The 14,618-nt window shown below is 35.9% G+C and overlaps 1 protein-coding gene across 2 annotated transcripts; it reads right to left on the bottom strand.

Annotated features, from left to right (window-relative positions):
* Nucleotides 1–677: 677 nt before the first annotated feature.
* LOC131154431 (uncharacterized) lies at nt 678–8,887 on the bottom strand. Of its 2 annotated transcripts, XM_058107199.1 has the most exons (5): nt 8,040–8,887; nt 6,363–6,812; nt 5,961–6,258; nt 5,726–5,851; nt 678–902 (listed from the first exon to the last, which is right to left on the bottom strand). In XM_058107199.1, the coding sequence occupies exons 1-5, from the start codon at nt 8,457–8,459 to the stop codon at nt 880–882; spliced, it is 1,317 nt and encodes a 438-aa protein (XP_057963182.1). In that variant the 5' UTR covers nt 8,460–8,887; the 3' UTR covers nt 678–879. The 2 variants fall into 2 exon arrangements, with proteins under 2 accessions (XP_057963182.1, XP_057963183.1); XM_058107200.1 differs by lacking the exon at nt 678–902 and having other exon boundaries at nt 5,568–5,851.
* Nucleotides 8,888–14,618: the final 5,731 nt, after the last annotated feature.

Here is a 14,618-nt window from a genome sequence, read left to right on the forward strand (position 1 = left end):
CTACTATGCAGGTAAGACATTAATTATTACAAACCATGTTCCTATGTTACTATTATAGACCAAAATTGAATAATAATGAATTACAACACAAAATGATTTTTAGGATCTTTGTCTTCTTTAAGCCAATGTGCGTGTACCATATGATACTTCCGACTAGTCGTGCACACAAACTTATCAATCATTAAATATTAGAGTATTTGTCATAATTAAAACGGGATATGACTTATAAGGTCAACAAAAGAAAAGAGAGATGAGAGATAACCCAATGATAATATAAATATTGCAATCATCAACTTAAATTAAATATTTAAAATCTGTATTGAGAAAACAATAAGATAAATAACAAGTAAATAAAACTAATTAAACAAAGAGAGAGATATTGAAACAATTACATTAAAAAAAGAAACGAACAAAACTAAATTTAATACGATAATCCAATAGAAATTAAAACTTTCAATACTTTAAATAAAACACAAATGAAATTAATAATAATTTATATAAGTGTTTAAATGCGAGAGAGAAAGAGAGAGAGAGAGAGTGTGTGTAACGACCCGGCCCTTTACACGGACTCAAGTGTCACTCACATACATCAAATACCTATACCTGTTCAAGATATGAAAACAACCCGCCCTAAACAGGGACATACGGGTGTAAATCATACATAATCATGATGTAAATGTCGCGGAAAAACATAAATATCCATTGGGATTACTACTAGCCTTATACCAAAGTTCACTAATACATCCATAATTTACATACATTCGGACTTAGAGTAATCGTCATATTACAACCCTCCAAAAAGGACTTTCATCAAGTTTAGTACAAAATTTAGATGCTTACGTAAGCTAACCAAAATAACCTCCCCAGTCCCTTTATCTACTAGGACCGACGCACGGACGGACCTGAAAACAAAGATTGTAAGATAGGGTGAGACACCTCTCAGTAAGGAAGAAGGAGTTACAACAGTGTGTGACTGCATGCATGCATATTTTCATTCAACATCTGGAATATAAATCAAATATTTTCAATACAGTAGTGCATCAAATATATCATTATTCATATTACAAAATTCCCACATCTGTCTTTCGACCATTTAATGATTTATTAGATGACCAACGGCAAAATATCCCTATAACCAGTTTTACCCCGTGGCTCGGGTTGTGCACTGGTACTTGTCCAATGCCCTGTTCGTGCAAACACTGCCGAGTACCTACATACGATCCAACTGCCCCCATAGGCCCAATATTAGCCAATGGTTTCACCTTGCTAGCCGACCATCTTGGTACCGACATTGTTTAATACGTGTGGTTGCACGTGTACATCTAGCTACGATATCGTGCCGTATCATATAATAGTGGTTTCATTTCACCCTGCAAAGAAAGTATTTTTCAACCCTCCCGGGACTCTCAAGCTGTGGTTTTGTGTATCATAAATTCAATTTATACAAATATGATAACCCGCGCATTTCCAGTATTTTTCACAAATTCATATAATAGCATTGGGTTCAAACCGGTGTCTTTCCACTCAGTTTACCCTTCTTTGTTTACTGATGCGGCTCGGTGTATTACCAGCCTCTGTTTATTCACATTATCAGTATAACAAATTTGGAATTTCGTTCCCATATTCTATATCAATAGTATAGAAAATCCATTCATTCCCATATCAACATATATCACACAAGTTTAATACAAAAACCCGCTAAATGATAGAAATTCAATATACATAGTTTAACTGAATAAATAAAGGATTCGAGCCTCTCCTACTATAGTATAAACACAAATAAACGATGTTTGTAAAATTTTAGAGATTACACGTCGAAAACCTCGTTTTTACCAAAAACTGTAAAATCGTCAAACCGGCATCTCTGCTTAGTAAAATTTCACAAATAAGCAGTTAAATCATAGATAATAACATAAACTAGCTTTTTAGCGGTTTAGTTTTCCAAAATAGCTGTTGTAATCAAGTTCCCCTTACCTTATACTCGAAATGAAAGTTCGTATGAAAACGGTCCAAATCGACAACTCGAGATCCCGAAAACCTAAAACTACATAACATAACCTTACTATGTTTTCTACTACTATCCAAATATCCAATCAAAATTATGATCAGATTCCTACCTCAATTCTTGGGAAAACCCGAAACTCTCTGAAACGACAATTCTATCCACTAAAAGTGTAGAGTTTCCTCTTCTGATCCACGCAGTACCCTCCGTTTTTGGAAACGGACGACGAACGGCAAAGGATCTTAGCGAGAGAGAGAGAGAGAGAGAGAGAGAGAGAAAATGAGATAGATAGAGAAAGAGAATGCGAGAATAAGAGAGAATAAGAGAATTTATAGAATAAATCCTAACTTAACCTTTAAGTAATCTAAATAAATATCTCCTCCAAAATATTTATATATAAATATCTCAAAATATTTCTTTTCAAAATATTTTCTCCAAAATATCTTTTTATTTATTTATTTTATTATTATTATTATTATTATTTATTATTATTTTTTCGGGGTCGAGTTACTACAGAGAGAGAGAGAGAAGAAAAAAGAAGACAAGAGAAGAGAGTCGCCAACCGTGAGAGAAGGTTGGAGAAGTTGCTGTGTGCGGCGCTCCTCCCCAAGGCTAGCCAACCTCTTCCATCCCCCCAAAACACAAAAGAAAACCCTAATAAAATCTACTTCCCAAAAAGCCCCTAAAAGCAAACCTTCACTTTTCATTATAAAAAAAAAAACCAAACAAATAAACAAACCTTCCGGCGCCTCTCTTGCTACGTATGGTGTAACATCCCGAAAAATAATATTAATTGGGGTAATTCTATAAAAAAAAATAATTATTATGAATTAATTAATTAATTAAGTATTATTAAATCTAATTTATTAAATAAATAATATGATATATATATAAGATTTAATAATAATATAATAATATATATTATTTATATAGGAAGTAAATCTACCTCATGAAGATCAAACTCTACGTGCTCTCTCAGTCTCTCACTTCTCGTCACTTCCTTCGTCCTCCTTCTCTCTCTCCTAATTTTCTCGGACAATATTCAACCGATCATAAAACGGAAGGTATCGTTGGATTTCTAACTCTACCACCGACATTTCTACTAGAGCTGATTTGTCGTGGGAGCGGCGGCGTACGCACCACTTATGGGGAAAGGTATATTCCCTCTATTTCCTTAATTTCTCCTTAAATTTGCCGCTAAATCAATGATTGGCACCACCATGGGGTCCTAGTTTCGATCGTCATCATTTTGGTCGGAGTAAATTTTCAATTTGAGTTTCCTAGGCACCACTCCAAAGCGAGAGTGAGATTTGGGAATTAAGTAAATTGGTTATATTTGAGAGTATAATTATTTATTAGAATTTATGGGTCTAGGAAATATTAAAATAATATTTTATTTAGAGTTGATTTAATGGAATTAGGATTTGTGATTCAAGACTCGGGTGGGCGCCACAAGTATCTTTTCGGGGTCCCTATTGGCGTAGTTCAAGAAATCAGGTAAGGGAGAAATTTATATATTAAACTAGATAAGTTATATTGTGACAATTATTTATATATGCCTCTTATATTACCCCTAAATATACTCAACATTAGTATAATCAATATGATGCAGTTAGATAAGTCTACTAATGTAAGTTTTACGACATATCACACACAAGGTAAAGCAGTTTATAATAAATCTACTAACATAAGGTTTACGACATATCACAAACAATATAATGTAGTTCAATTACATCTACTAACGTAGATTTTACAACACATCACACATAATTAAATTTACACTTTTATAGCACTTCTATATGCCACACAGGTCTTCTCCTTCAATTTATATGCCACATAGGCCTTCAGTATCAGTATAGACTTCACACAGAGTTTCTATACTAAGTATCACCACTTCAATTTATACGCCACACAAGCTTTCGACATCACTATAGACTTCACACAGAGTTTCTATACTGAGCATCACCACTTCAATTTATACGCCACACAGGCCTTAGACATCAATATAGACTTCAAACACCAAGCCCTTTCAGTTAGGGTTTGGTTCATCCTTTTCACCACACCATTTTGTTGTGGTGGCGTGTTGTAAAATGTCTCCTTTTGCCATGCTGCTTGCAAACCAACTCAAATTTACTCTCAATTAAATTTTAAATTTAATAATTATAAAATTAATTGACTTTAAGCTTTCCACCATTATATTAATTTGACTTGACTCAAATACATCCACAACATTAGAATACATTTAATTCCCAACTGTAATTGTCCATAATGAGACATCATCATTACTCCTTTGTGTCATATATTATCTACTTGTATTATTCTAGAAAATTTTTAATTATAATTATTTATTTACTTTACTTTAATTGTAGAAGGTTCTATTGCAGCTCCCTAGAATAAAAAATAAGAGTATATTTGAGTTAAATCATTCAATCACATATTCGTCTCAAAATTTAAATTAGAACTTAATTCAAATTTCATAGATCTTATAATTTTAAGTTTTAGAACTTAATTCAAATAGATCTTATTTTGCAATGGTAAGGTTGCCGCCGTGTGACCTGGAGGTCACGAGTTCGAAACGTGGAAACAGTTTCTTGCAAAAATGTAAGGTAAGGTTATGTACTATTGATCCATTGTGGTCCGTCCCTTCCCCGGACCCCACATACCCGGGAGCTTTGTGCACCGAGCTGCCTTTATTTTATTTTATTTTATTTTGAGCTCTTAAAACTAAAAGCTCAACTTGGTTAGGCATGATTTGGCTATAAAATTATTAAATGAACATTTACTTTGGGACACTTCCATTTTGCCCAAATTGCAAGTCGACATTTTTTTGGGAACCATTATTTTCACTTGGAAATCAGCTGTCCAAACTTTTATTACGAATGCCATCAGCTAGAACTAATAGTGTACTTTCATCTCCAAGGTTCACAACCTAAAATCAGAGATCAAATGGCCTCCCTCTGTGGCCATTTGACTTAGGCTTTTCCTACTGAAAGCATGCAATGTCCAGTCTAAAAACCCTAAAGGGGGGAAGAAAGGTTGGGGTTAGAAATATCAAACTCAAAAGTTAGGAGTAGGATGATCAACATGTTATTTAAATATAACAGAAAATAAGAAAAATTAAACGTTAATGACAAAATTTTGTTACCAAGCATTTCGTTTTCTTTCTCAGTTTCTCATTTCCTAGACAGACAAACAAGAAAAAACAGATGTCTATGTATTTTTCTTTTCCTTTGCTTCATATTCTCCCAGTTTCAAATGAAGCCTGCAAATAGTTTACTATTACCCTTTCTGATTAGCTCGACACCTACCAGTTACAGCTTATCTTTCCTTTTGCGCTATACAGGTGTTTGCTGTTCTTCACTGTAAGCTTGCATGGGGGAGCCAGCTTGTTAATACCTAATTAGCAGGCATGACTCCTGCTCTAAGTTACAGCAGCCATCTTCAGTTTCTGGATGACACAGGCCAAACTGCAGTGTGTGTGTGTGTGTGTGTGTGTCTTGTGTGTTTTTTGTCTGTGTTCAATTCCACAGATCCACAGATAAATTTAGTACTTTTCAGAACCAACTTGACAAAAACTCCATTTTTTCTGTTTTATTAAATACCAAGTCATGTATACACTAGAGGTAAGACATTTACAGTGACAAGGTATAAAATATTTGCATGAATATGAATCTCTCTCTATCTCTCTCTCTCTCTCTAGCAAAGAGTAAAATTAAGAAATACCAACTGTCTTGCTGAGCAACCAAAGCACAAGGGACATCTGAATCCCAAAAATGGTATGAAGCCATGTTCTGTCCAGCATGAATCCAAACACTGTAATTCCTGCTCTGTTGTTCTCTAAATATGTCACTGCAAACACATATCAACCGCTCAGCAATTATCATTAAATACAAAAAGAACTACACATTAGGGGCCAAATTATCCAGAAATGGATGCTGGAGTTTTTCATCCAACTTACCCAGAGCTTGCCTCTTCTGGAAGGAGATAGTATGTGCATAAATTGGTACTACCTTGGTATTGTCCAGATCATCATCTCCATCTCCTTCTTCGTCATCGGACCAGGCATCAACAGGGAATACTTGGGAGAAAGCAATATCAGTGGTCGGAGTTTCTCCATTTGTGCTGTCAAAAGAGTTTATTGTGGCACAGACATGCCACTTGGCAGCGAGGCTCGTGACTGCTTGTGCCTTGTGTGTGATTTTTGTTGCGCTACGCAGACAAATGAAGAGCCCAGTCACCAAGGTGATGGAGCATAACTGCACCATAACAGGAAACATGAGTGAGGATTGCTAAAAAAGTAATGACCATGTAAATTTCTTGAAGTGAAGTCACTGAGCAAGAGCACAGGGAAGATGATTACCGCAAGTTCTCCAGCCTTGTAGATATTAACTTTAGCACTGGACCTAGTTACAATGAGCAAGGAAGCAAGCTGACTCACCGAGACGAACACAAGAGTCAGCAAAATAAATAGTCGAAACCGGTGGCTTATGATGCGGAGATTTCTTCTGATCCTCAAGTGTTCTTTCAAGATTGACCCAACATCAGATTCCTTTTGGAAGACCTGAGCAAAGTCTTCCAGCCTGAGTATCTGCAGAAAGCAGATCAGTCGAAAGAGAACGCACACGAAGAAGAAAATTGATGTTCGATAAAGCCATGAACACAGCTGCAATGTGCAAGCAATTATGTCGCTGATGTAGATATTACCCCAGTAGGATATTTGGGAGCCTCCTGAGCTGTACCACCATATTTTGTATGCACAGACAGCAGCAAAGCAGGGGAGAACGCAAAAGGACAGGGGCTTCATTGCTCTCTGCAGGAATAGGAGAAATTTTTAAAAATGTTCCTCTCAGTGGAAATGCTATTAAATCAAGTGACTGGTATAGAATGTATGTAAAGATTGTTATCTGTCACACACAAAAAACCTTTCTGCTTATGCTAACGAAATATTAAAGATCCAATGTTTGGTCATTGAGCAATGCCCAGGAAGAGAGGGGCCGGGGGGGGGGGGGGGGGAGGAATCAAGCAATGTTCTCAACGCTATGAAACTTGCAAAATTCAATACTTTACAGGTATAGCTGGTTTGGCTCTTTGCCAATTCTTGGCAGGAAGCTTGATTATTAGTTTAAAAAGAAAAAAAGAAATCCTATTGATTTTCAGAAAATATGCTCTCTCTTCTTCAGACTCAGATACCAGAATTTTAGCTCAGGTTTAAGCGTTTAACACTCTTATACTTAATAGGAACTAAATTCTGCCCTACGAAGTTTCAAAACCAGAGAGATGGGTAGCAAAAAGGTAAAATGGAAATAATTGTTCAGGCATCAAATTGCAATCAAGTAGAAGAAACTTCACGTCACTTTCTATAAAAAAAATGAATCAATAAATAAATAATGCTAATATTAATAAGGTGAAAAATTAATATGAAAGCATCTAAGAATCAAAGTAATTGTCACTTACACAGCATTCCTAGAAAAGTTTCTCATATATAGAATTAGACAAGAGTTTCTATAACTTTATGATCTAATGAATTTTCTCTAGCCTAGCGATTTATTTTGCAAGGCTAGATTATGTGATCAAGAGATATGGACAAAATTTTAATAAAATCAACCAGCTTTGACATGTAGATTTTGTAAGTTTATTGATTCTGTAGAGATATATTAGTTTATACATTGTTTTCTCTCAATTTCTTAGAATTGGGACTCTGATATAGTCTAAAAAGAAGATGGTATCAACAAATAGTAATAATTCAATCTTTTAAAAAATTATCCTTTCAATTTAACAAATTCAACTGTTTGACAGCTATGGAGGTTGGAGATTCAGCAGATCTAAAATCATCAATAGTTAATGTTAACATATCAAAACACAAAAATTATACTTACATCTACTATGTTGCTTTTAAATTTCAATTCTGTACTAGTGCTCTCAAAATTACCAAATTGAACTAGAATTCAAGTTTCAATAAACTACACTTCAAGATCACACACAGGAGGAACCGTAAAGCAGAAGAATGCGAAGAGGAAAAGGAGAAGAAAAAACATACGCGAAGCTGTTCCGTATAGCCCTCTCGAACCTTCGCGCTCTCCTCGCGCAGCTTATCGAGGAACAGAAACCTCCGAATCCCATACTTCCTGGCAAACCCAGAGAGGCAGAGGAAGGAGAGAGTGGCGATTGTGGAGAGCGAGAGCTGCACGACTAAGTCGTACGGGCGGCGGTGCTCTTCGTCGCAGCCGGAGCAGACGTAGAAGAAATGGGTCACGAGGGGATCGCCGATTACCAGGAGTAAGAACACCGACCACGAGAAAACTACCCTCCAGAGCGTGGATTGATCCAGGCACATCCATCGGAGACCCCTCTTGAAGCTCTGCAGTTCGCCTTCAGATGGCTTGTTTCCGGGCAAGAAGGAATCGACTTCGTCTTCCATGATTACTCTGCTCCGATTACTTCCAAATTCTTCTTTCATGCTCGGAGGATCTTGCCAGCATAAGAAGAAAGTCAAGAGTCGGAAGATGACGAAAAAGGAAAAGGGTGAAAAGGAACGGCCATGGCAAATCTGTTATTGCCACATGTGACGGCGACGCTGCTCTGTTTTTTTTTTTTTCAAACCCTTGTTTTCTTTTTCTTTTTTTTTTTTCTTTTTTTATTTTAATAACCAGAAACTTCATTCTCAAGCCGATCCTTTGGACCTTCATGAGCGGCACCAACTCTGGAGGTTAGAAAAGATCCCCACTCTTCTTCGCCTGTAAACTAGGGTTTGATCTCGCCTGACTCGGATAGCAGCCGTCCAAAACAGATGGAGTCCACCACGCCTTCAACGACAAGAGTCGCATCCATTTGTTGCACTCGAACTCAAGACTTGCTAGGAGAGAGCACACCGCCTCTTCCACTTGAGCAACCCCTGGGATGGTCTAACCCTTGTTTTCTTGTTTGAATAATTGCACAATTATATTCATAGTTGGTATTTTGGCTTGATATGAAATTAAAGTTAAAATTTAAAAACACAAATTAATCAATTCACAAGTTATTTAATTTGTAATTTAATTTGTGACGCCATATTTATCTTATATAATTATTTAATTTTGTATTTATAAAAACATAATAATTTTTATTTTATATTTATTAAAAAATTGAATTGAAAATAAATTAGGTTACCTAATTTTAAAAGACCATTGACAACTAATCACATTCTTTACTTATTTATTTAATTAATTAAAAATTCACATTAAATACAAAATTTATAATAATACACCCTCCAACAAAAACGTAAGGCTTTTAACTATTAGAAATAACTTTTGATTTGTCTATTTTAAATGAGATCATCAACACGGAGAAGCTCTTCAGAGAACCAACCGTGACAATTGGATGCATTAATTGGTAATGTGCCCCCTCTTTTCACTTTTTCTTTTACCTTTCCCTCATGCTCTTCTTGCTCTTCTTCTTTCGGGCTCGTGAAAGGCAGCTCAATCTTTAAGCTAAGCCCACCGAGATGCACATTTGGGTGTGAGAGGAGTGATGATGATCACAAATTGTTCTTTACTAAATGTGTCAACATGTGAAAATTATTTTTTAACAAATAAAATATATTGCACGAATCGAAATAATGGTGGTTTCAAAAATAATGTCGCTAATGTGGTGCTTTAGAAATTTGTAACATGAAAATATTTTTTCTTGAAGAGGTATTGATGCTTCTTCTTATTTTTTATATTTTTGGAGTGATCGAAGACCTACATTGGGCTGATATAAACAATGAAAGATAATCCTTCTTCCATCTCATGTTCATTCTTATCCTTGTCAAGATTCAAAATTGATACACGTTAAAGTTTCAAGATTTTGACCAATAAAATTTCCTCTAAGAGACGGGATTATATTTGGTTGGTGAAATATCTATTATTTGAAATAGAATGCTCGTAATACAAAGAATTAATAACTTACAAAAAAATAAAGAGTATAATCATGTTGTAAAAAAAAATGAAGACAATAGGCAAAAAAAAAAGTTAATATTCATAAGATATAATAGATAATGGATGAATATTCTCAAATTTTAGGGTAAGAATCTCTATCTATATCTTATTTCATATTAAATGTAATGTTTGATGTAATTATAGAAACTTCTGCATTAAGCAATTTTCTTGCAAATTATTATATTTTACTAGAATTTATATTACATTCCCATCTTATTTCAATCTATAACATTTTGCCCTACCATTCATGGATAATGGAATGATTAAAGGTATTTTGCATGAAACATCATTTTAAACCCAACTTTAAATCAACCAAACTTTTGATTTAATAAAAATAGTGAGGCTTACTGCATAAATACAAAAAGTCCCTTGGAATCTATTTCTAACCTAAATGTTGTAGACACCCCATTTTGTCCAAATCTTATATAACACAATTTGAGGTTGTTATTTATCGTGTAAATATCCATTAAAATGGGAAAATACAATAACAAAAAAGAAAAAAAAAACTAAATACATGGAAAAAATTAAAAAAAAAACAAATACATTAGAAAATTAAAAAGAAAATGAAGCAAAGTGGGCCAGCATCTTCATCTTTAACCTACAACTACAAAAGGTAAAAATGAAAATTTTACATGCGAGAATTTGCACAACATGTGGGTGAAATTTTAGTTTAATGCAAGCATAAATTGATCAATTCAATTTTATTTTGATTGATCAATTAAATTTTGATTAATCAAATTTGAATTGATTGAATTGTTCCCTCAAGCTTATAAATAGTGGGCTTCAAAAGGGCAGGGAACTAAGACACAGAAAAAAAAAGGAATTGTTCATTTAAAGTTTTTGATTCAGAATTGTGAGGATAAGGAAGAGAGGTTTGAAGATTTGAAATTGAGAAGGAGAAAAAAGATAAAGGACATAGAGGTTGAGACACAGAGAGAGTAAATAAAAGAATTTTTTACTGAAATTTTTGAGAAGGAATTGTGAAGATTAGGAAGAGAGGTCTAAAGACTTTGAAATTGAGAAGAAGAAAAAATAAAAGATTCAGAGGCTTGAATTGCAGAAGGTGAAAGATTGGCAAAAGGGAATTCAGGAGGCTTGAATAAAAGGAAGAAGAAAATTGCTGATTGAAGAATCCAAAAACAAAGGTAAGTATTGGTTAATTTTGCATTATTTCTTTTAAACTTCTAGCAAAGGTTGAGTTTTGAATTCTATAGTTAGTATTTAAATCGAGTAGAAAATAATTTTCTTAGAGTATACAAAATAGGGTTCGGGATTTTGACCAAATTTTGAATGTCCAGACCCGAATACTGACCCATATCCAAATTCTCATACCCGATTACCCAAAATCCGACCAATGATAGGTCCATACCCTAATAAAGCAGGAATTATGCAGAAAAATTTCAGGTTGCGATTTCTCCTCCATTACTCGCCTGCGAGTGGTTCTCCACAAAATTAGGAAAAAAAATCAAATGTGATTGTGGCAGTTTTTTTTAAGTGTTTGATCCTCTTCCCAATATAAATAAGTGTGTTGTGAATGTAAAGATCATCAGAAAATAAAAGAGTTGTGAGAAGTGAGTGGGAAGGCAAAGAGAGTTGTGAGAGTTGAGAGAGTTTTGAATGAGAATTTTTATCTCCTCCTCCTCCTCTGTATTTTTTAGGAAATACATACTTAGTTATCTCTCTTGTGGATGTAGGCTGAAATTAGCGGAACCACATATATCTCGGTGTTTTTTGGGTGTGTTTTAATCTCTGTTTTGCTCAAGTTTCCGAACAAGTGGTATCAGAGTCGTGTTGGAAGGTGTCCGACAAGTTTTTCCGCAGTCTAGATTCGATCGTATCATCGTGTAATTCACGACGAGACAATCAAAATGGTGAAAATGGCGTAAAAAACGGACTCCGAACAAAGTCACACCATGCGTCGTAAGATTCAACTTCTTACTCTGTTTTTTGGTTTGAATGTATTCCCGCAACTCTATTTTGGCTAAAGGTTGAAGAAGGTGCCACATCACCCCCACCACATCATCAGCCATGTCACCACAAAGGCCCACTGCCACATCATCACTAGGCTCCAATTCCGCGTCATCATGGGCCCCACTACCATGTCATCACCAAGCCTCACTATTGCATCATCGTGGGCCCCACTACCATGTCATCACTAGGCCCCACTACCACGTCATCACTTTTGTAATAATATATTGTGTTAATTACGTGTCTAAGAAAAATTCTGTTTAGGAAAGTGAGACTTAAGCAGTCCATTGTGACCCCCCACTTTCATGAAAATTTACCTGGTGTCATTTAGTACAATCATCACTGGGCCCCGCTGCCACGTCATCAGCACGTCCTTAACAAACGGCGTCATAAACAACCAGGAAATATTCTGTCAATCAGGGAATATTTTGTTACTAAGTCAACTCACTCCAGAACAGGTTTTTGGGCCGAGTGAGCCCATTTAAGGTATATTTTTTACAAGGTTAGAAATGTTTCTAAGGTTTTGGGCCGTTCTGGACACAACCATGCAATTGGTTTGTGTGATTTCACTCCGATTATATTGTTTGAACAAGTAAGAATGAAAAAAAAAAAAAACTCAAGTCCATTCTATGGAGGATTCAGGATCTCAAGTCATGGTCAAATTGACGACATCAAATTATACTCTATGGAGACTGAGGACGGAGGATTTCTTGAATTGCAAGGATCTGGTAGATCCATTGGAAAATGAAGGTAAGAGACCCGAATCAATTTCTGTTCAAAATTGGAATAAAATGAATAGGAAAAATGTTGGTTTTATTAGACAATGGATAGACCACAATGTATTCCATCATGTTGCTCAGGAGACCGAAGCCTATACCCTCTGGAAAAAAGTTGGAAGATATGTATCAAGCTAAGATGGCTAGAAATAAAGCCCTCATTATGAGATGATTACCAAGCATGAAACTGAAAAGCGGAACCTCTATAGCCGAGCACACCAGAGAGTTTCAAAACCTGGTGAACTAGCTCGTCAATGTAAAGTTGAAGCTTGATGAAGTTCAAGCCTCATTACTGCTTAGTTCTCTACCAAACAATTAGGAGACGTTGGTAGTATCCCTAGGAAATTTAGCTCCTAAAGGCAAACTTACCATGTCATTGGTCAAGGATTCTTTACTCGGTGAAGAAGCCAAACGAAAGGAAGTAGACATGGATCAAACACATGCCCTTGTCACCGAAAACAGAGGAAGACCTCAAGCAAATATGAGAGGTAGGAGTAGAGGCAGGAGTAGAGGTAGAAGTAGAGGACGGTATTAGACACGTGATGGCAAAAATCAACAAGGTAAATATGTTTGTTTTTATTATGGCATTGCAAGACATGTTAAAAGGAATTGCCGCAAATTTCAAAGAGATAAAAGTCAAAGCAACAACTAGCTGAAAAATGAAGGGGGTGAATCTCTGGTCACCCATATGGGAGATGTATCACTTCTCTCAGCTTATGAAGAGATGTGCGCTCACGTAGCAAGTCAAGATACTGAGTGGGTGGTAGACACAACAACTTCATACCACGCCACTTCCCATGGTAATTTTTTCACTTCATACAAGGCAGGAGACTTTGCAACTGTGAGGATAGGAAATACCAATTTTTTGGAGATCGTGGGTATTGGAGATATTCAAATCAAGACAAATGTTGGCTGCACAATGACTCTAAAGGATGTTCAGCACGTCCCTGACCTTCGTCTCAATCTTATTTCCAGAGCAGCCCTCGATCGACAGGGCTACGACAACCATTTCAAGAATGGCAATTGGAAGTTTGAAAAGGGAGTTATGGTTGTCGCTTAGGGACACATCTACGGTACCATGTACAAGACCCATGTGAAAGTGATGACAGATAGCCTCAATGCAACTGAAGACGGGGCCTCACCAAATCTGTGGCACAAGAGACTCTCACACATGGGAGAGAAAGAGTTGTTTACATTGGCAAAAAAAGGCACTCATCAATGTGCCTAAAGGTACACCATTAAACCCTTGTGATCATTGTTTATTTGGAAAACAACATAGAGTCTTATTTAATTCCTCTACAAAGAGAAGATCAACGTTGTTGAGTTTAGTACATTATGATGTTTGTGGTCCCATGGAAGTAGAAACTTTAGGCGGTAACAAATATTTTTTGACATTTATTGATGATGCTTCACGAAAGGTGTGGGTATATTTTTTGAAAAAAAAAAGACCATATATTTGACAACTTCAAGATATTTCATGTCATGGTGGAAAGAGAAACAGGAAACAAGTTAAAGTGTCTCCAATCAGACGATGGAGGCGAGTACATTCCCAAAGAGTTCAAAGCATACTATGTTGTTCGCAGTGTTCAACATGAGAAGACGGTCCCACGAACCCCACAACAAAATAGTGTAGCCGAAAGAATGAATTAGACCATCATAGAAAGAGTCAAAAGCATGCTCAATTTGGCTAAACTGTCTAAGTCATTCAGGGGTGAAGCAATTCGTGCCATCTGCTACCTCATCAAAAGATCACCTTCTATTCTGCTGCAATTTGAAATTCCAGAGAAAGTGTGGTTTGGCAAGGAACCTTCCTATTCTCATATAAGAATGTTTGGGTGCAAAGAATTTGCACATGTATCCAAAGAGCAAAGACAGAAACTTGACGTGAAGTTAACTCTATGCATCTTTGTTGGCTAT

This window comes from Malania oleifera, chromosome 4, assembly GCF_029873635.1.
Source record: "Malania oleifera isolate guangnan ecotype guangnan chromosome 4, ASM2987363v1, whole genome shotgun sequence".
Lineage (NCBI taxonomy): Eukaryota > Viridiplantae > Streptophyta > Magnoliopsida > Santalales > Ximeniaceae > Malania > Malania oleifera.

Coding starts and splice junctions, on each gene's coding strand:
- LOC131154431 (XM_058107199.1), bottom strand. CDS start 8,459: ATGAAAGAAGAATTTGGAAGTAATCGGAGCAGAGTAATCATGGAAGAC. Junction 6,813..8,039: donor GCTATACGGAACAGCTTCGC/GTATGTTTTTTC, acceptor CTATTCCTGCAG/AGAGCAATGAAGCCCCTGTC. Junction 6,259..6,362: donor ACAAGGCTGGAGAACTTGCG/GTAATCATCTTC, acceptor GTTATGGTGCAG/TTATGCTCCATCACCTTGGT.